The sequence below is a fragment of the Rhinolophus sinicus genome, chromosome 14 (genome assembly GCF_057876585.1).
Source record: "Rhinolophus sinicus isolate RSI-liver-muscle chromosome 14, RSI-T2T, whole genome shotgun sequence".
Classification (NCBI taxonomy): Eukaryota; Metazoa; Chordata; class Mammalia; order Chiroptera; family Rhinolophidae; genus Rhinolophus; species Rhinolophus sinicus.
This window is the reverse complement of record NC_142514.1, coordinates 24,336,306-24,358,758: the sequence shown is the minus strand read 5'-3', so window position 1 is coordinate 24,358,758 and position 22,453 is coordinate 24,336,306. Positions and strand designations below refer to the sequence as shown.

Here is a 22,453-nt window from a genome sequence, read left to right as displayed (position 1 = left end):
AAGTCCAATTATAAACATGCAAAATACTGAAGACAAAGATTCCTACACTGGGTAGAAACTCCAAAGAACCCTTGTAAATATAAAAATTAAGACCATATAACTTTAAAAATGGTCAAGTGTTATGGTCTCTGAACACTATTTCCCACTAAGAGGAACCAGGGCTTCTGATTTCAGATCTGGAGTGGGGAATGTACAGATGAACCTGATTCATCTTGCACCAGAAAGCAAGAAAGTTATCAGAGATTACTGGAGTCATAACAAAATGACTTAAGAGCTAACTTGAAAAAGCTTTTATTGACCAAAGATGGTACAAAAGACTGACATACAATAAATATAGATCCACTTACAATGATTTATCATGATACCCCTCTCAGTTCCCCAACCCTCAAAAAACAACCTTCACTGGTCATTTGTGGAGGCTGCCAGGATATCAATTCATTCTTGAGTTGACAAAATGACAAAGAATTAAGCATTTATCTTGTCTTTTCTGTATTAATATATTTCAAGGTAATAAGGAAACCAAATAGTTGATTAGGGAAAATTCTTCTCTATAAAATAACCATAGCTGATGGATACTGGAGAAATAAAATTAGAAAACCATCATTTTATATATAACCCCTAATGAAATAGCGAATTAAGAACTAATTATCAATGAATGCTAAAACCATTAGGTCAAAAACTGAAGGGAAACTTTTTAATATATGGATTAGGCTGACATCACCTGAACTAGGATGAACATCATTAAAGTGATGTGCTTCCATTAGTGGGATCATAGGAAGAGCACAGAAGAATATGAAGAATTCTTTCCAAAAAAACAAAAAAACTGAACCTGAATCTAATCACATTTCTAACAGTCAATAGGAAACACAAGGGATAGAGAAACATGTTCAATAACACCAGAATCAGCAAATCCCAGAATGTGGGAAATGCTGCAGAATAAATCATTCAGTATCTTCTAAAAATTAGTAGCATTTTTTTAAAATGGGAGATTTGTTGATTAAAAGAGGCTAATGTGACATAGCACCCCACCATCCTTGTAACAACACACGAACCTCGTTTTAACTCCTTTTTGAAACAAATAAGAAAGTTGAACAGGCATGTACTAGACGATATTAATAAATTACTACTGATTTTATTCAGTGTGATAATGGTATTATGGTTATGTTTTTTTTAAAAAGGGACTTGTATCTGTTAGAGAAGTATTGATAGATGAAATAAAACATGTCTAGGATTTGTTTTAAAAAATTACAGGGAAAGAAATGTAGGAGGAACAGATGAAACAAGAGGCAGAAAGAGGAATGATGAGTACATTAATGTTAGCTGAAGTATTTGTTCTACATTTGTTTTAAAATCTCCATAACAAAGGCTTTAAAAGTAGTAATCAACGAGAAACCTCTTAAATGCAGTTGTACTCCTCACACTAAACAAGCAGCTTTTTTCCAAATAAAACTTCTTACAACCCTAAAAATAACTCACTATTTTTGAGCCTTTCTGTATTTTTTTCTTCCAACAAATGGCAACTAAGCAAATAAAGCAAACCCTCCTTTCTTACTAGACACAGGACCCTTCTTTCCTGTTCATTATGATCATCTATTGCTTCATTTAAAGTAAAATTATTTTCCATATGTAAAAATTATATCAAAAAAATTACATCAAGGGCAACCGGATGGCTCAGTTGGTTAGAGCATGAGCTCTGAGCAGCAGGGTTGCCAGTTCGATTCCCACATGGGCCAGTGAGCTGTGCCCTCCACAACTACGAATATTGAAGACAACAAGCTGCCGCTGAGCTTCCAGAGGGGCAACCAGATGGCTCAGTTGGTTAGAGCGCGGGCTCTCAACAACAAGGTTGCCAGTTCAATTCCTGCATGGGATGGTGGGCAGCGCCTCCTGCAACAAAGACTGAAAATGGCAACTGGACTTGGAACTGAGCTGCGCCCTCCACAACTAGAATGAAGGACGACTTGGAGCTGATACGCCCTGGAGAAACACATTATCCCCCAATAAAATTTGTTTTTTAAAAAAATTATATCAAGGAAACTACTCGTACTTCTTTAATATATATGTTAGGACATCAAACATGAAGAAAAACTGAAGGGCAGTAAGCATGGATATTTTCTATAACAATCTTTAGAGAAACGTTTCAACTGATAGAAATTCTATGAAAAACTCATATAAAGAAGCAAGGTTACTACGATATACTGGAATTAAAAAACTTCTGAAAACGTCATAGTCAATTTCAGTAAAACAAAAGGGTTGAATAAAAGAATAACAGGAGCAAACATTTGCTTCTTAAATTCAAGTATCACATAGAATAGAAAGCAAGAAAAGATAACGTTCACTTCCACTTCCTGGCAAGGACTTCCAAGGCTTCCATGACACTATCCTTGGCTCCTACTCTTTCCCCTTTGCTTCTAGAAATTCCACTGAGTATATAAGTTCAGACAATTAAGTTCACTAACTCATCCTAGAAAAAGTGCTATATACCTCATCCTGAATATCACTATGGTCACCTTCCAAGTATTCCCCTTGGGAAGCTATGCACCGATGCCAGTGCCTAGTCCACCCTTCAAAGTAGTTTTGGAACTATTTTTCTGGAATGGCCATCACAGCTGTCGTCATGTTACCCTTGATGTCCTGAATGTCATCAAAATGTCTTCCTTTCAATATTTCCTTTATCTTCAGGTAAAGAAGAAGTCATTGGGGGCCAGATCAGGTGAGTAGGCAGCGTGTTCCAATACAGTTATGTGTTTACTGGCTAAAAACTCCCTCACAGACAGTGCCATGTGAGCTGGTGCATTGTCGTGATGCAAGAGACATGAATTGTTGGCAAAAAGTTCAGGTGGTCATTTTCGTCTAACTTTTTCACGCAGCCTTTTCAGTACTTCCAAATAGTAAACTTGCTTAACTATTTGCCCAATTGGTACAAATTCATAACGAATAATCCCTCTGATATCAAAAGAGGTTATCAACATCGTTGCAACAAGTTCACGAACTTAATAGTCAGACCTCGTATGCTAGGTATTTCATGTGCACTAACATACTGAAAACTACAAAGATTTAGATAGTGTCTTCACTTCTATTTTATTAGGTAACAAAAACCAAGTTACCAGTAAGTACTAGGGCAAAATTCTATGACAGTGGTTCCTATTCTGCAAACCTCCACCCTCTCCCCAGTAGTCTATTTCAGAAGGTCTGAAATAGTTAGGGTCTAGAGTCTAGACACTCGTGTACTGTAAGGAAGGGGAGGGAGATGGAATTCCCCCAGGAGATTCTGAAGCATATTGCTAATTAAAAACAAATACACCATGCCGTATTTTCCTCTGGGTCCTCTGATGTTATCTATCTGCTAATTCTCACAAAATTAAATTTGTGTCTGTGTATGTGTGTATACTTACCAGCGTCAATCTCAATCTCCATTCTTTGGAAAACACTGTTAAGAAAATGAAAATGGGCCATAGACTAGGAGAAAAGATTTGCAAAACACGTATCTAATAAAGATCTGTATCCAAAATATATAGCTCTCAAAACAAAAAGTAAGAAAATATACACTTATATGATCCAACAATCTCACTCCTAATTATTTACTCAAAAGAAAATATGTTTACACAAAAATTTATAGGTGAGAAATTCAGACTGCTTTTTTCTATTAAAAAGAACACGTTACTGAAGACATTGTTCATTACTCAGTGTCTCCTAATGAAAATTCACATTTGAAATTACTTCCAGAATCAGTGCTATAAAATCCTGTCTTTTCTCAGATGCAGTAATTGCTCCATTTCAATAATGCAGCGTACTTAACTAATCATATTTTGATCAATCACAACATTAAAATGATCATATCTGTATTTTCCTTTACGAGGCTCCTTATTTCTTTTCATACACACACGTAAACTGCCTCAAATTCATTGTGGAAAAAGATAAATTTAAATAAATGTATATAAAGAAATTATACCCAATATAATAATTAGCTTTTCCTTTTATTAATTCCTTCTTGGGGATGAAGCTTTTTTTTCCTTTTGTGTACTTTGCTTTAAATATTTTTGAAATAGGAAATTGTTAAAGGTAGTATGTTCTTGCTAATATATAGCATTTTTTTAATAAAAAAAACAACCTATAGGCAAATGTTTATAATGACTTTATTCATAAAGTCACCAAGAACAAGAAATAAAACAATTATCTTTAAACTGGCAAATGGATTAACAAATTGTGGTACATCCACAAAATGGAGTCTTATCACCAATAACATGGATGAATCTCATATTATGCTAAGTGGCATTCAACCAGGGGCAATTTCCCTCACCCCACCCCGAGACATTTGGCAATTTCTGGAGATAGTTTTAGTTGTCACAAATAGGGAGTCAGTGCTATTGGCATGTAGTTGATAGAGGGCAAGTATGCTGCTAAACATCCACAACGCACAGGACAACTCCCCCCACCCCCAACAAAGAATTATCCAGTCTAAAATGCACGATAGTACAGAGACTGAGAAACTCTGATTTAGCCTTTATATTGAAGTTGTTACATGATCGTCAGGAAATTAGATAAGGAGAGTAATCTAAAGTAAGGAAATAAGTTTCCTCCTTCATGCCCATTACTATGTGTATGCTTTCCCAGTTTTCCCATCTCAGTCTGTGGTGCTACCAACTATCTAATTTTTCAAGGTGAAAACCTCGGGGTCAGCAGTGTTCTTTATTTTCCTACAGTCATCAACAAGTCCTATCAACTCCACCTCCAAAATATATCATAACCAACTCTCACCATTTCCACTTACTCCAAACTATGATTACTTTCACAAAAGGATTACACCAATAGCCTTCTACCTGACCGTTTCCCATCTTGCTCCCTGAAGTTCATCCTGTACATAAGAGCTAAAGGAATCTTTTAAAGAAATCATATTTTTAAATCACAAACTGGATTCTCAGAGAAGTATCTAATACAGTTTCTTCCCATTCCAATCACTCACTATCAGAATATGCTATCTTATAAAATAGCATACTATCCTATGCTATCTTATTTTCTTCACTACCTGAAATCACTTTATTTCTTGTTTATTTTCTATCTTGCCCCCACCACTAGTGTTTCCCCGAAAATAAGACCTAGCCGGACCATCAGCTCTAATGCGTCTTTTGGAGCGAAAATTAATATAAGACCCAGTCTTATTTTAATATAAGACCAGGTATAATATAATATAATACCAGCTCTTATTTAAGACCAGGGCTTCTACAAGCTTGGGTATAATATAATATAATGTAATACTGGGTATAGTATAATATAATATAATAATGGGTCTTATATTAATTTTTGCTCCAAAAGACGCATTAGAGCTGATGGTCCGGCTAGGTCTTATTTTCGGGAAAACATGGTAGCACAAATCTTGTCTTTCTTGTTCATTACTATTTCTCCAGCACCTAAAACCATGCCTGATATATGTCCTAAATATTTGCTGAATGAACAAATCTCTCTTATACTGAGGTTGGTCTATTTGTTCTATTGGGGCCAAAGAGTAACAAAACATCTCTGAAGGAAGGAGACAATCTCCTAAAGTGAACTGATATTCCCAGTGTTAGTCAGCCAAAAGAACAACAAATTATAGGTCAGGATGGTAGCTCATTACAAGGGAGAAAAATTAGTTCTTTCCCCAGATTTCAACCTGCTTATTGGTTCCAAATAAAAGATGTCCTGTGCTCACCAGAAGACAGACTAAAGGCTCAACAGGTAAATTTCTCCTCGATCAGATATATATAAGAGCCAATTATATTTTATTATATTAAACTTAATAAAGTCTTGTTTAAAAGTCACAGCCTGGTTTCAGCTGTGCTGGGTGGAATTAAGCAAAGATTCTATCTCCACATTTGGGCTGCATGGCCCAAAATGATCCCTAAGGCTAGCATGATAGTAGCAGAGATAATCAGAAGTTCTCCCATGAAGGAAAAGTAAATTTCTAGGAGAGTCAGAACTGTGAGGCAACCTGCCTCACGCCACAGGGAGAGAATACAAACAGTACCTATCTTGGGGAATTGCAATAGTATTAAGGGAGCCAACTTACTGCCTTATGAACAGATTTTCATTTTTGAATATAAAGCAGTCTCCAAATGTATAAAATAAATGGGGGAGAGGAAACAATAGAGAAGGGAGAGGGAAAAGAAGAGTTGTAAGGGCATGGGAAGTAAAAAGACAAAGCAAGCAAAATGAGTATCAGAACGAGGGTGATGGCAGTAGAAATAAAGTTTTTAAAATTATATCTGAAGTAATCTCAACAAGACTTAAAACTGGATTTAAAATTAAAACTGGATTAAAAGGGGAAAGAAGCAAGATGACTCAGAGGTTCCAACATGGGTGACCAGAAGACATCAAAAGACAGACTACAGAAAGAAAAGCAGGTAGAGAAGGAATGGGGCACTACTTGGGAAAATGAGTACTTGCCAGGGTAATAAACACTTAAAAAAAAAAGAGTCCCGTTTTAGGCATACTACTGAATTAGCAATACTTGTAAGACAGCAAAATACAAGTAAAGAATGATTTTGGATATACAGGTTTTGAGTTTTAGAGGCAAAGAAGCAGAAAGGAAATCACATAATGTATTTAATGGGTAGTTATTTAAAATTACTACTGTAGAAGAGATAACTCAAGAAAAATACAGGACAAGGCAACAATACTTATTGGGCATGCAAAGAGTCAAAGATGACCTAAAAGAAGGAATTCAAGATAAGAACCATGAGAATGCCATCGTGTGTGTGTGTGTGTGTGTGTGTGTGTGTATACACACAGCACACACATACATATGTAACGGGAAGTTTCAAGGAGGAAATGGGCAATAGGGTCAGATGTTTAAGCTCTGAAAAGCATCCATTAGACGTGGTGATTATTAGGTCATTTCTGTGATCCTAAAGAGAAATTCAGTGGTGAAACAAGAGGAAAAGGCAGATGTGAGCTGAGGAACAAATGAGAAATACACAACTGATAACATCTCAAAAAGACTAACTTCAAAAACCTCCCTGAGTTCAGACTGTAGTCTCTTCCATATCTCACTGAAAGGTACTAGGGCTTCTTGGAGTTAAATCCAAATCTGAGATAGTAATATATAGGATCAGCCTAGGTACCTCTTTTTGGCTAAAAATTGAAGAAATTTCCCAGGACTATTGGAGTGAAGTCAACAGGATATATCAGATGCCGAAGTATTTTATTCTTTTTGATGTTAATGTAAATGAAATCATTTTCTTGATTTCTTTTTGGGATCGTTCATTGCTAGTGTGTAGAAATACAATTGATTTTTGTGTTGATTTTTTTATCCGGAATTTTGCTGACTTTCTTATTAACGCTCACAAAGTTTGGGTTTTTACTTTGTTTCGGGTGGATTGCTAGCATTTTCTACATATGTGATAATGTCATCTGTAAATAGAGATGGTTTTACTTTTCTTTCCACTTTGGATGCCTTTCATTTCTATCTCGCCTAACTGCTCTGACTATAACTTTATTAAACTTTATTTTATTTATGTTTTAAGGAAGACGCAGCTCACAGTGGCCCATGCAGGGCTCGAACCGGCAACCCTGGTGTTATTAGCACCATGCTCTAACCAACTGAGCTAACTGGTCACTGCAGACTAGAACTTTACATTAAACAGCAGTGCCAAAAGCCAGCATCCTTGTCTTATTCCTAATCTAAAAGGAAAGTTTTCAGTCCTTCACCATCAAATATGATGTTAGCTATGACTTTTCATACGCAGCTTTTATCACGTTGAGGAAGCTCCCTTCTATTCCTAGTTTATAATAAAAGGGTGTTGGATTTTTTTCAAATATTTTTCTACATCAACAGAGATGATCATGTGGTTTTTTTCCCTTCATTCTGTTAATGTGATATATTACATTAATTAATATTTAGGAAAAATTTGACCAAGACGGTGAAAGACTTATACATTGAAACTTGTACAAAACATTGTTGAAAGAAATTATGGACCTAAATAAATGGAGAGACATCCCATGTCCCCTGATTGGAAGACTTCATAGTGTTAAGATGACAATACTACCCAAGATGTTTACAAATTCAATTCAATCCCTATCAAAGTCCCAACTGCATTTACTACGGGGGAAAAAAAAAAGGAAAACCATCCAAATTTCACATGGAATTTTAAGGGACCCTAAATGCCCAAAACAATCTTGAAAAAGAAAAACAAAGTTGAAGGACTCACATTTTCCCATTTCAAACCTCTTACAAAGCTGCTGTAATCAAAACAGTGTAGTAGTGGCACAAGAAGACAGACATGTAGACCAATGTAAGAAAATTGAGAGTCCAGAAATAAGCCCTTATATATATGGTTGCTATGGACTGAATATCTGTGTCCCCCAAATTCCAGTGTTGAAGGCTGAAAACTACAGTGTTATATTTGGAGATAAGGCCCTTGGGAGGTAGTGTTAGATGAAGTCATGAGGGAAGAGCCCTCACGATGGGATTAATGACCCCATAAAAAGAGACACCAGAGAGCTTGCTTAATCTCTGAGCACACAGCAAGAAGAGGGGTGAAAATAGACCAAGAGAAGAGGCCTCAAAATGAAAACTACCTTGCCAGAACCTTGAGGTTAGACTTCGCAGCCTCCAGAACTGTGAGAAATACATGTCTGTAGTTTAAGTCACTCAGTCTATGGTACTTTGCTATGGCAGCCGAAGCTGATTAATAAAAAAAAATCAACGGATTTTTGACAATGGTGCCAAGATCACTCAATGGGGAAAGAACAGACTTCAACACATGGTGCTGGAAAAATTGGGTATCCACAGACAAAAGAATACAAGTATACACTTACCTTATACCATAAACAAAAATTAACTTGAAACAGATTAAAGGCCTAAATTAAAGAGCTAAACTATAAAACTCTTAGAAGAAAATGTATGAGAAAAACTACCTGATCCTGGATTTGGTCATAGTTTCTTAAATAAATGACAACAAAAGCACAAGCTGTAAGAGGAAAACATAAATTGGACTTCATCAAAATTGAGAGCTTATGGATGAGAGGGCACTGTCAAGAGAGTAAAAAGACAACCAGACAACCCACAGAATGGGATAAAATATTTGTAAACCACATAACTGATAAGAGTTCATTATCCAGCATAAATAATTCCCACAACAAAAGACAAACTACCCTATTAAAAAAATGGGCAAAGGATTTAATAGACATTTCTCCAAGGAAGATATACAAATGGCCAATAAGTACGAAGAAAACATACTCAACATCATTAGTCATTAAAAAATACAAATCAAAACCACAATGAGATACCACTTTCACACCCAATAGCATAGCTATTATCAAAAAGAGGGAGAGGAGCGGAGTGGAGCGGAGGAGAAAGGAAAAGGAAAAGGGAGAGGAAGAGAGAGAGAGAAAAGGGGGGGAGAGAGAGAGAGGGGGGAAAAAAAACAGTACAGTGCTGGTGAGGCTGTAGAAAAATCAGAACCCTCCTGCACTGCTAGTGGGGTGGAAGCTGGCACAGACTCTGTGGAAAAGTTTGGTGATTCCTCAAAAAAATAAACATAGATCTCCCATATGACCCAGCAAATCCATTTCCAGGTATATACCCAAAAGAAGCAAGAGGGGACTCAAATACTTGTAGGCAATGTTCACAGCAGCAATCTTCACAACAGCCAAAAAGTAGAAACAACCCGGATGTCCATCAACAGATGAATGAATAAACAAAATGTGGTATACTGAGCTATTATTCAGCCATAAAAAAAGAATGAAGCTTTGATACATGCTACGACATGGATGAACCTTGAAAACATTATGCTAAGTGAAATAAGCTAGACACCAAAGGTCAAATATTATATAATTCCACTTATATGAAATATTTGAATAGGCGAATTCATCAATGCAGAAAGTAGATTAAAGCACACCAGGGCTGGAGGGAAGGGCAATGGGGAGTTATTCCTTAAAGTGCACAGAATTTCTGTTTGTAGTGAAATAGATAGTGGTGATACTTGCACAACATTGTTAATGTACTTAATGCCATTGAATTATATGCTTTAAATGGTTAGAACGATAAAATTGTATGTGTTACATTCTAACATAAAAAATTTTAAGAGGGTCGGCCCAGTGGCTCAGGCGGCTAGAGCTCCATGCTCCTAACTCCGAAGGCTGCCGGTTCGATTCCCACATGGGCCAGTGGGCTCTCAACCACAAGGCTGCAGGTTTAACTCCCTCAAGGGATGATGGGCTGCGCCCCCTGCAACTAACAACAGCAACTGGACCTGGAGCTGAGCTGTGCCCTCCACAACTAAGACTGAAAGGACAACAACTTGACTTGGGGAAAAAAGTCCTGGAAGTACACACTGTTCCCCTTCCCCAATAAAAAATCTTAAAAAAGAAAAAAGAAATATAAAAAAAAAATTTTAAGGTAATTGTGTAAGTATAAAATAACGATTTTTAAAAAGGATTCAGGTGTTAACCTTAAAGATCCTGTTGTAGGCTGAACTGTGGCCCACCTAGAATCTCAGGATATGACCATTTTGGAATAAACTTCTTTGCAGATGTAATTAACGTAAGATCTTGAGATGAGATCACTCTGGATTAGGGTGAGCTGAATATCTAATGAAGACTGTCCTTAGAAGAGATAGAAGACACAGAGAGAAGGCCATGTGAACAAAATGGTACAGCTGGGGCCACCAGAGTTTGGAAGAAACAAAGGACTCTTCCCTTGAGCCTTCAGAGCATGGCCCTCACACCTTGATTTTGGGATTCTAGCCTCCAGAACTGTGAGCAAATAAATTTCTGTTGTTTTAAGCCACCAAGTTTGTGGTGATTTGTTATGACAGCCTTAGAAAGCTACTACAGAGATAACCATTGATCAAAAGTATGACAAAATTAAACATCACACAGAATGCTGACAATAAACTTAAATATGTCAACTATATTAAAATCCATGAGATCACAGTGATATCCTCCCAAACCTTACCTCTGGGATTTGCGAAGGCATCAATTCATTCTTCTAAAAATTGGTAAACAAAGGGGGGGGGGGGGGATATGCATTTACTCTGCTTTTCTTGTACAAATGATATTATTACAGGGTAAACAACTGATGAAGGAATTGTTTATGGAAGAATAAGTCAGTGAATAAATGTAGAAGATAGAAAAATCACTCTCCTAATGAACTAATGGATCTAGACATAATCATCAATGGTTGATAAATCCATGTGAAAAGTTAAGAAATTATAACATCTGGATCCCGCTGACAGAACCTAAGCTGATCAATTTTATTATTACCAACAATACAAGAATCATTTATGTGCCTCCTAAGAATGATGCAACAAGAATTCACAGCATCATATGATAGGCTGACTATATACCCTAATTTGTCCAGGATAGTCCTAGTTTATGGCTATTGTCCCACTGTATTTATTACACAGCACACCCTTTCATTCTTAAAATTGTCTGATTGGAAATAAATTATGTACAATCATTATTTATGAATTTTTCTTTCTAAAGAAACTGAACTTAAATCTCATCAATTCTATCAATTCAAGTTCTCAACCTTGGCTACAGAATGAAACTTGGGAAATCTTTTTAATTATTGTTGCCCATAATCCATTCTATGAATTCTGATTTAACTGATTTGAGATGTGACCTAAGAATCAGAATATTTAAAAAGCTCTCCAGGTAATTCTAAAGTTTCAACCAAGGCTGAGAACCACTGCGCTATATCTGACTAATTTGTGGAAAATATGAAGGATAATTGAACATGTTAAACACCACAAGGATTTAATCAGCCAAATGTAGAATGTGGGAAATTCTCCTGGACAAATGACCTTAGTTTTTCAACAAACAGCACAGGAAAATGCACAGGAGGTATAAGATAAGGAGAGGGATGGTTAAAGAGAAACTTAAGAGACATACAAACCAAATGAAATGGTAAATCTTATTTGGATAGTGATTTAAACAAGACATTTAAAGTATCAGAGAAACCTGAACACAGACTAGATTAAGGGGGGTAGGGGGTGGGAGATGAGGGTAAGGGGGATCAAATATATGGTGATGGAAGGAGAACTGACTCTGGGTGGTGAACACACAATGGGATTTATAGATGATGTAATACAGAATTGTACACCTGAAATCTATGTAATGTTACTAACAATTGTCACTACAATAAACTTAAAAAAAAAAAAGGCGGAAAAAAAAAAACCTCTTAATTTTGTTAGGTGTGATACTACTGGGGTTGTATTTTTTTTTAATTCTTACTTGTTAGAAATACATACAGCAACATTTATAGATTAAATGATGCGATGCCTGAGATTTCTTTGAAATTATTTCAACAAAAAAAAACAGAAAGAAAAAGGAAAAAAGGAATAAGTCAGATGGGACAAGAATGTGGCAAAATGTTGATAACTGTTTAGTTGTCAAAGCTGGGTAACAGAAATACGGAGTTTCACTACACCAATCTAGATTTTATATTCTATACTGGTATGGAACTATGAAATAATTTTTTTAATTTTTGCCTATAAATGTGTACTATGTATGTGAATAAATATATCTACTAAACATTTAAATGTGTAAGACACTATGTTGGGAGATGTAAAGAAAGATAAACACACATGATCCTTGAACTCAAAGAGCTTATATTAGTGGGTAGTCTATATGTTGGATAGAAAAGGCTTGCTCAGGTACTGTCTTTGGTCAAAGGCAGGAAGGTAACTAGCTCAAGCTTCTGGGAAGCCAGAAAGATAAGAATGAAATTAAAATAGCATTATAAGTATTCCTTAAATATAAGCTAGTAAGTGGGGATGTTACTATCCCAGTATTGCTAATACCAGATATTGTACCGTAACTTGACTTTGAAAAGCCTAGGTCCTTTATGATTAGGTTGAGCCATATGAAAATACATTTTTGTAGTTCAAATGGTCAAATATTGGCAATGTTGTATGATTCAACCTAATACTATGCTATAATGCTTTGCTTTCTCTTCCCTTTGGTAAAATAATTACATATAGTTAACTCATAGTAAAATAGAATATTAAAAGGAAATGCTAGTCTTCATTAAAGAGTGGTTACTTCCCCGATATAGAATTCAAAACTATCTTCTAAATATCCATATAAGTTGCAATTTTACATTTATCTACTTGTATTTTCTAAAGTAAATAAGATCAGTCCATTTTCAAAGGAAGCACAAACTTTATCTTTAAAATCAATCATAGCAACCAGCACAGCCAACTTTATTTGTAAAACAAAGAAAATAAAGGCTTATTTCTCCTTTAAAATAAATAAAATCAGATTTAATATACACTAATATTTAGTTTATATTTCCTTGAAAGTAAACCTTTAAGTTGTAAAGGTGTATTTTAAAGTTATCCCAAACAAGAATGTATTTCTTAGGCAAAATGTTAACTTGATGCTTCCTGAGAAGTAATTTACAGTAATTTGATTTAAATATAATTCAATTTATTTTAACCAAAAATTTCAGATAATGAGTTCCGGACCTATACTATCATTACACGTTACACATAATATACATTATTATATATTTCTATAACATAATTACGTAACATATCATAATTACATTATACATTAATACATTACATATATTACATAATTCTAGATTATAATTAATTATATACTAATTGTTGTGTTATATATCATTACAATGAATTTCAACTCATACTATTTATTAAACAGTAAATTTCGTAAGTAGTACTTGATCCTGATTTAGCCTATTATATCATGACCTTGAGAAAAAAAATCTCTGTGCCTCTTCAAATGTTCTCTTCAAATGCTCTCTATACAAAGAGCCAATGCATTCTTAAAGCAGATGATTTACTTTGTGTACACGTGACCTGCAAATATTTTTAATATGTACCACGTTTTTAAGTAACACATTTAACAAAAACACAAAAGATAAAAAGTTCATTAAGGAATTTAGAGTGATCAACTTTTTTGCAATTATTTATTATAAAATATTAAGTAACAGAAATCCGAAACAAAACTCCATAATCACATCACATAATAAAATCACTATTTTCATTTTTTCATGTTATTTTCTATTCCTTATCTACGTGTGTTCAATTTATACATATTTACAACACAAATAACATTTTATAGTCTACATTTTCATTTACTATCATACCATGAATTTTTCCATTTTGCAAAAATTTCCCCCATATTCTCCATTTCCTTTCTCATCACCTCCCCTGAAGGTAATCAATGGTAATTGTCTGACACATATCTTCCACAACTTTCTCCAAGTTCATACATATACAAGTACAGACACATATGTGGGCAGGCAAAAAAGGAGTTTGTTTTTACAAAAATGGAAGCGTACTACTTATAAATATGCTCTCTTTTAAGCATACCAAACATATATATACTACAAATTTCATATACAAAGAATTTTAAATATGAAAATGGATACAACTTACTAGACCAGGTAATAACACATACATTTACAAAAGTTATTATTTTCTCTGTGAACTTTGAAAAGATACAGGGATTTCACACAAAAACTATGGCTACCAGATTTAGTTAGATTTCATGCTTTATAACAGTTTATTATAATATCCAAGCATAAAATAATTCTACTACTTACAATAAGCCTACCTAAGGAATTTTAAAAGTTATTTTAGAAAAAAAAATTACAATCTTTAAAAAATTAGAATATCTCAAAAATATCCTGACTTTAAAGTTTGAGAGAATGTGTGTTTAATACTGGCCTGCATATAAACTTTCTATAGCAGAGATGATGGATGGATATAGTTCTGACCCACCCACATACTCTGCACCCCCAAGTTAATAAACTGAGAGACTGGCATTCAGTTATGGTCTGAATACAATCAAATTAATCTTGTCTAATTAATACCTGTTATTCTAATTGCTCACAAGCATTACAGTAAGACAAAAGGCAGGCCTACAAAGAACTTAAAGGTTGTTAACCCAATGGTCTTAAAATACACTCTTCTATCTAACCATACAACCAGAACAATCAGAAGATCCCTACATCTGGATCCACAGGAGAACTTTGGCATATAGAGGATGGTAAGCAGAAAGATTTACAGAAGCTCCCAAAATTACAACACTTGGTAACCAAGCAATAGAGTCTCTAGTGTAACAGGTAAACTTTTCTTACCAAATATCAATGTCTTTTGAGTTCCTATTATATGGAGGTTATACGTAGGTGTTAGAGATGCAAAAAGCAATGAAATGGGCTCTACCCCAAAGGGGTTCACAATTTAGCAGAGCCAGAATATATTATCCTAAATGATCATAAACGCCATACCACGATGTCTAGCATATAGCTCATCAACTACCATATGTGCTCAATAAGTTTTTGTGAGTTTGATTACAAAGCTCAAAGGCAGTAAGCATCATAAATAAGTATCATGTCATCAATGCAATTTTGGATTAAGTAACCTAAAGTTATTATCTTTAGGTTAATATCTTTACGTAGTTTAACTACCTCAAGGAACACAGTCAAGTTACTTTAAAAGATACTGTATAGTCCCCATTAACCTGCTTGGAGTACGCATATGAAATCCATGTGTAATTTATCACACTCACACACAAAAGAACAAAAAAAAAGCACTACCACATGTACCACTTAGGACAACTCTAGTGAATATTCTAACCAAATGTCAAAAACAAAAAGGATTATGAGGGGCCAGCCGGTGGCTCAGGCAGTTAGAGCTCCATGCTCCTAACTCAGAAGGCTGCCGGTTCGATTCCCACATGGACCAGTGGGCTCTCAACCACAAGGCTGCCAGTTCAATTCCTCGAGTCCTGCAAGGGATGGTGGGTTCCGCCCCCTGCAACTAGATTGAACACAGCACCAGAGCTGAGCTGCCTCTGAGTTCCCAGATGGCTCAGTTGGTTCGACTCCAGCAAGGGATGGCAGGCTGCGCCCCCTGCAACTAGCAAGGGCAACTGGACCTGGAGCTGAGCTGCGCCCTCCACAACTAAGACTGAAAGGACAACTTGAAGCTGAATGGCACCCTTCACAACTAAGATTGAAAGGACAACAACTTGACTTGGAAAAAAAGAGTACACACTGTTCCCCAATAAAGTCCTGTTCCCCTTCCCCAATAAAATCTTTAAAAAAAAAAAAAAAAAAGGATGATGAAGCCCAAAAGATACTGAATGTAACCTTCTACCCAACGAAACTAGTAAAATAATAGGGAAACCTATACAAGTACTCTACATATTACATGTTGTTAAAAAAGTTAAAAGTTTAGATAGCTGCCAATATGCATCTTTTAAGTGTATTAGAAGAGAAAAAATACATTTAAAATACAGTTGAATTTACCAAAGTGTATAGATGTTTTCCAGAACATTCTATCTTGAAAGGTGAATGACAACAGCATTAGCAGCTGGATTCAGAGATCTCCTTGAATGAACATTACACTTACCCTATATATTTTACTTGGTTGACCACATGCCATATGCCTTCATTCAAGCATAATGAGGATCCAGTTTAAAACTCACAGCTTGAAGAAAAATTTTAAATTTCAAAACACGTGCATTCCATACCCAATATTTTTATTAAATGAATTATTTGAACATACTATCATACAGCTTAACTTGTTGTATGACCAATTATTGCTTGAGGACTTCAAATTTTATTAACCTAAGGCTATCAACATTACATTTTAATTGCTCAAAATACAATGAAATGCATTATGATAACCAAATGAATGAATAAACGGTAACTATATGGATAAATATGTGAAAACAAAAATAGTAAATGTTAATGGTAAACCTAGGTCGTGGGTATGTGGATGCTCCCTGTAAATTTTTCAATTTTGCTGTGTAGTTGAAAATATTTTCCTAATAAATTTTTGAAAAAATATTATTTGACACTTCTTTGATTATTTATAATTTAAGCTTTTAAGAAGAGAAACATAGATTAGAGAAACTCGTATGGAATGTCCAACACAAGCACTGTAGTTGGGACAAACCTGGATTCAAATCCCAGCTCCATCTCTCTTAACTAGCTATCTGCTCTTAATTACTTAACCCCTCTACATCCACATTTCCTCATCTGTAAAATGGGTCTTACATAGTTTACGTAAAATTAAATTCTTCCTATAAAGCATTTGCCAGGCACATAATAAGCAAGCATTAAAAATGTTAGCTGTAATATTATGAGATTGCTAATTTTATGCTAAATGGAAAGGGTATTCTCAATAAAGATTAAGTAGTAATTTTTTATACAGTTGGCTTAACACTAATATAATAATTTTGAGACCATTCTCAAGAGGAAGATTCCCAATAGGAAACTCACTGCTTAACATGCTTTGGGGTTGGGGGGGGAGGAAGGGCAGTAAAAGTCTGAAAAATACTGCTCAATCGATAGTATTGTTCTCCATCTGAAAAACATCATTCAGAATTAAACAAGAAAAGTTTCAAGACAAACTTTAAAAGGCGCTCAACAGCTCCTATAGAAAGAGAACTGACATCACCTTTGCAGGTTGGTTGGGTACATCCTTGTGATGACAAAACTTGTCATACTCTTACACGTTCTTAATTGTTGGTAAAGAGTCTAGACTAGAACATGACATCTTTCTCCTAAAAAATCTTCCTCCTAAATCAGGACATGCCAACGACCCCACTTCTTTACAGGTAAGAACACCACCTCCACCTTGGTCTAGATAACGGTTATAGGTGGAGAGTAAAGGAGGCAGGAAAATGAACTCGCGATGATGTTACTGAAGAACCCTCCTGGTTATCCCTTAGGAGACCCCTTCACGACTTATTCCCGCCACCACCACCCCCACTGGACCTCACCCCAGTTAAACTTCCAGACTCTGATTTACTAAAGACGCACTTAAGAATGTGACACCTTCCCTCCCCTGGCCCAAGTAACGCACCCCCAGTGCTAAAAAATTTTTAAAAAGCAAACAACAGCCCCCGCCCCTCCCCCTCCCAACCAGCAGCAAATCTTTGTCCCACCTGCCGAAGGACCACACTCCAGCGCGCTCCAGAACCAAGCTTGCCTCAGTCCTGCCCGCAACCTTTCCCCAACCGGGACTCGGCGACCCCTCCACGAGCTCGTGCTTGGCCCATTCCCGGCCACGGCCCAGGACGCGGCCCCCGCCCCGCCCCCCGCCGCCCGAGTTCTGCCTCACCTCACCTACCCTCTTTCGGGGGCCGGACTCCACCTCTCTCTCCGCCATGTTGGGCCCCGCTTGGAACCGCTGCGGCTCCCGGCGCGGTGGCGGCGGAACCTCTCGGGCCCCCGGCCCCCGCCCACACTGCAGGAACGGCCGCCTCGCGGCAGCTTCCCGGGACCCGGCCGGGCCTGGCGCTGAAAGTGGGGAGGGGGCGGATGCCGCGCGCCGGGTCGCAGATCTTGAGATCCCACGGGTGCACGCGTGGGCGGTTGCGCCTGCCCGGGAAAGGGGGGTTGGGACTCGGGGGGTTAATGGCCTCCAAGGGGCCCCGTGAGTAGGATTATTTTCTCTCAGAGAAATTCCTCCGCCTGCGGTTTCTTAAAGGGATCACTAAACCAGCCCCTTGCGCGCGCCCCTGATGCGCAGGCGCACCTTAAGCCCCTCCTTCCTTTCCCACCAAGCCCCCGGTCTTGAGCGTGCGCGGTAAGTGGCCCAGGGTAGGCCAAATCCTGCAAGTCTCTTTGCTGCCAGCAGCTGCTCCCACCACTCAACTATGGCCGCTTCCTTAAAGGGACCATGACGTAGTGATGAAGGAGGAATGAAAGAAATTAGTGAAAGGGCTATCTGGAGAATTGGGTGAAATATCTTTGAGGGGTCCAGATCACCATCTTACACCTAACTGCAGAGATAACCATTGTAAACAGAAAATGATGATGAGCTGGAGTTCTCAGTGGACCTCTGGACATGAATCCCAACCAATGAGGGAACAGCCAGTCATCTCAAGGAGATGTAGCTTTCCTGCCTTTAAACAGCCTGATCTGAAGCACAGGGCATAGAATATCAAGGGCCAGCTCTGGTAGCCTAACCTCAAAATCAGATCCTTTGGTGATTTTGAACACTGAACCAACAACTGGAGATAATGTCCTCAATAATAATTTGTACTTAGATTATCTAAATCAAGAAGAATCTTAGGAACCATCTACTCCAATATTCCCAATGGTAAAACTGCAGCCCGGCCAAGGGAAGCAATTTGCCCCAAGGCACCTAGAGCCTGGTGTGAAATTAGAATCAAGATTTGAGTCACATTTATCCAGGATTTTCACTCACCAAGCTGTCTTCAAAGCAAGAGAATTTTATTTTAACCTAGAAGATTAAAAAAAAGATCCACGATATTTTAAGAAAATTGTAATTCTTCTCTGAAGACGTGTGATGATTTGCAGATATTGTCTGTTCTCATTCACCTCCACTGAAGGAGCTTTGAGAATCTGACTTAAAGGATAAGCACCCTAATCTCTAAGCCGAAAACTGGGAGGTAGATTTGGGTCTATCTTGCCCTGAAATTGAAGCTGAGGATGTCTGAAGAGAATGCGGGCTTGATTCATCCCTCTTTATTCATTCCAGTCCCCCAACCTCAGGTGGAGAAAATTGCCCTAATGGGGTTCATGATGATAGCTTAGGGGAAACATATAAGTAAGAAATATAGTGGTGGCCTAGGGGAAACATCAGTAAGAAATATAGGGACGGCCTGGTGGCTCAGTTGGTTAGAGTGCGAGCTCTGAACAACAGGTTTACCGGTTCAATTCCCACATAGGCCAGTGAGCTGCACCCTCCACAACTAGATTGAAGGACAATGACTTGGAGCTGATAGGCCCTGGAGAAACACACTGTTCCCCAATAAAACATATATATATATATGTATATATGTATGCATATATATATATATATATATAGAGAGAGAGAGAGAGAGAGAGAGAAGTTGCCTCTGAAGATCATTCCCTATGAGAAGAAAAAAAAATTCAAAAGCAACTCCTAAAAATCACAGGATAATGAAATGTAAACTTCTGTATGTCACTTCAACTTTTGTGTGCCATTTGGTAGCTATTTTGAAACAACTTCCTAATCCATCACATTTTGCTGATAATTATCTGTGAAATTGCTGGAAGTTTCCATGCTGGTCCTTACTTAGGCCTGTTCATCTTTCATTTCACTTCTGGATAGGAAACAGGAGAGAAAGTGAAAGAAAAAAAAAGCATATTTCAGCCAGAATTTTACAAACATGTCAGAGTTCCATGTTCAAGATAATAAGAAAATAAAAAGAGAAGCCAAGAAAAGATACTTCCTGGGAATGTGGGGTTATATATAAGGTATAGTAGTTTTCACCTCTTTTATTGGTAGTGGACTACTCCGTTCTAATAAAATCTGATGACTTAAAATGAAGTTGCTAATTTTGAATTAGAAATGGGGAACCTATAAGCCTGTTCACCCAACCTCCCCCTTGCCCTCTTTCTTCTTTTCATGCCTCCTCCCACCATTAGAGAAACGTTGCATTTTTTCAGAACACAGTTTAAAGCCAGATTTTATCCAACTGCACATTTTAAAGATGGAGCCACCAAGGCCCAGAAAGATGTGACTTGCTTGAGATCACCCAAAGGATTAGTAAAAACACCAGGGCAGAAACAAGCCTGTTGACCCCCAGCCAAAGGCTGTCTCCTACCTATATCAGACTGTTTCTAGAGGTATTGAGAATGTACTGGGACTTGAACAATAGGCAGGATTTGTGCATTATAGATAATATACAAGCATACCATGAATGTTCAGTACAGCCATCCATATGGAAGAAGGAGAAAAGAGAAAACCAACACTTGGTGAGCACTTCAAGGTTAATTATATTATCCTAATTTTACAGAGGAATTTATAGCAATTAAGTGACTAGTCCAAGGTTGAGCAGAGAAGCCAAGCCAGAATTCAAAGCTTTTTCTTATTTTTTGCTGGCTTATTCAAATATATCATAAACTGGAGGTTGCAAATTGATGGCCTTGGAGACAAATCTGTCCCACAAACATGTATTTGGTTTGCACTAAGTATAGCTATGTGATATTGGTCAAGTTACTTGCCCTGTGCATCAGTTTCCTCATCTGTAAAATGGGTTGTTGGGAGGATTAGTTAATATATCTACGTCTCTTAGACCACTTTTGGTTCCTAGCACTCTAAGAGTATAAATTTTTTTTAATTTTTTAATTTTTGAACTATATGTCAACATTCAAAATGGGATACTTTACATACAAATCCAAATTTCTGACTTCTCTTTAAAAGTAGAATATAATGATGTAATATTTTGCAAGTATCAAGCTGACTCATTTTAATTTTCTTCTTTAAATCATGTTTCATTATAGACCCTTAACTGTGGTGTTGCTCTGAGACTTTCTTAATCAGGAGAGAGTAGAATAGGATTCATGGAGAGAAAAAGAACTTGCTAAATTTCCTTAATTCCATTTAACGTATGAAGTTCAGTACATAATAAGTGTGTCATAGACTTCTCTCATACTCCAGAGGAGATGCCGCTTCCATCTAGTACAGCTAAGCCATGAAGCTGTGACATAGGAAATTAAAAGTCTGACTCTTAATTAAAGGGTAGAGGGAAGAAGAAGGAAGAGAGGGCTTAGAGAGGCATCAATTTTGAGACATGTGCCCCTATCTTCCCACTCCAGCTCTTCAAAATAGAAAGCATTCTTGCTTTGCTTCTGTTTGGAATGCCAAGTAGAGACGACTTGCGGACTATGCCCACACCAACAAGCAAACAGCCACATATGAGTAAAAGTGATGGCTCAGTGTAGTTGGGAAGAGAGAGAAGGCTTGCATTTAGCTCCTCAGAGTGTCTTTTAGTACCTTCAATCGGGTGAATCCAAGTTATATGGGTCTTGAAGCTGATATAGTGGGGGTAGGGAGGAGGTTTTCAAAGAAATAGAACACAAAATTCCATATACAAAATTAGATACAGGGTTTTGGAAGGAGCTCTGCAAGTGAGTAGCCCTTAGTGATATGGAATGTATCCAGAAGTTCCCACATAGGTAGAGGGTAGGTAGCCAAGAGAACTGGCTGGCAAGGACAGGGAGAAATAGCTCTGTAGATCTCACTGAGTAGGGAACAGAAAGTAGTAACAGCCAACCTCAAGAGGAGCTGTGGTTGGCATCCAGGCTCTTAGCAAGCTTAGAGAGGCCAGGCTACAAGATACATTATTTGCTGACCAACAGGTTGCTGAGTGTCCAGAGAAGATAATAGTACAAGGAGACCAAATGGATTCAAGGTCTAATGCTTCCTCAACACCATAATTCCTTATACACGTTCACATCATCTTAGGGACACATGCAAAGGTACAGAGCAGCTATATGAAAGACTTGGCATTTCTTTCCCAAAGAGATTATTATCTAAAGAAATTCTATCTATTAAATTAAAATATGTTTTTTCCAGTTTGTTATTAAGAATTATTAATTTTTTATTGGGGAACACTGTGTTTCTCCAGTGCCTATCAGCTCCAAGTCATTGTCCTTCAATCTAATTGTGGAGGGCACAGCTCAGCTTCAAGTTCAGTTGCCATTTTCCAT

General features: G+C 37.1%; 1 protein-coding gene across 7 annotated transcripts in view; it reads right to left on the bottom strand.

Moving 5' to 3' along the window:
- The window catches only part of ZMYM4 (zinc finger MYM-type containing 4), a 128,142-nt gene extending 109,637 nt beyond the window's left edge, over window positions 1-18,505 (bottom strand). For 2 of the 7 annotated variants that reach the window (XM_019726487.3, XM_019726492.3), the window contains exon 1: window positions 18,087-18,270. In XM_019726487.3, the coding sequence (XP_019582046.3) occupies window positions 18,087-18,134 (48 nt within the window). In that variant the 5' untranslated portion in view covers window positions 18,135-18,270. Of the gene's footprint in view, window positions 1-17,910; window positions 17,999-18,086 lie in introns of those variants that run through there. The other 5 variants (XM_019726488.3, XM_074334377.2, XM_074334375.2 and 2 more) reach the window with 5 other exon arrangements.
- Between the last annotated feature and the right edge of the window lie 3,948 nt (window positions 18,506-22,453).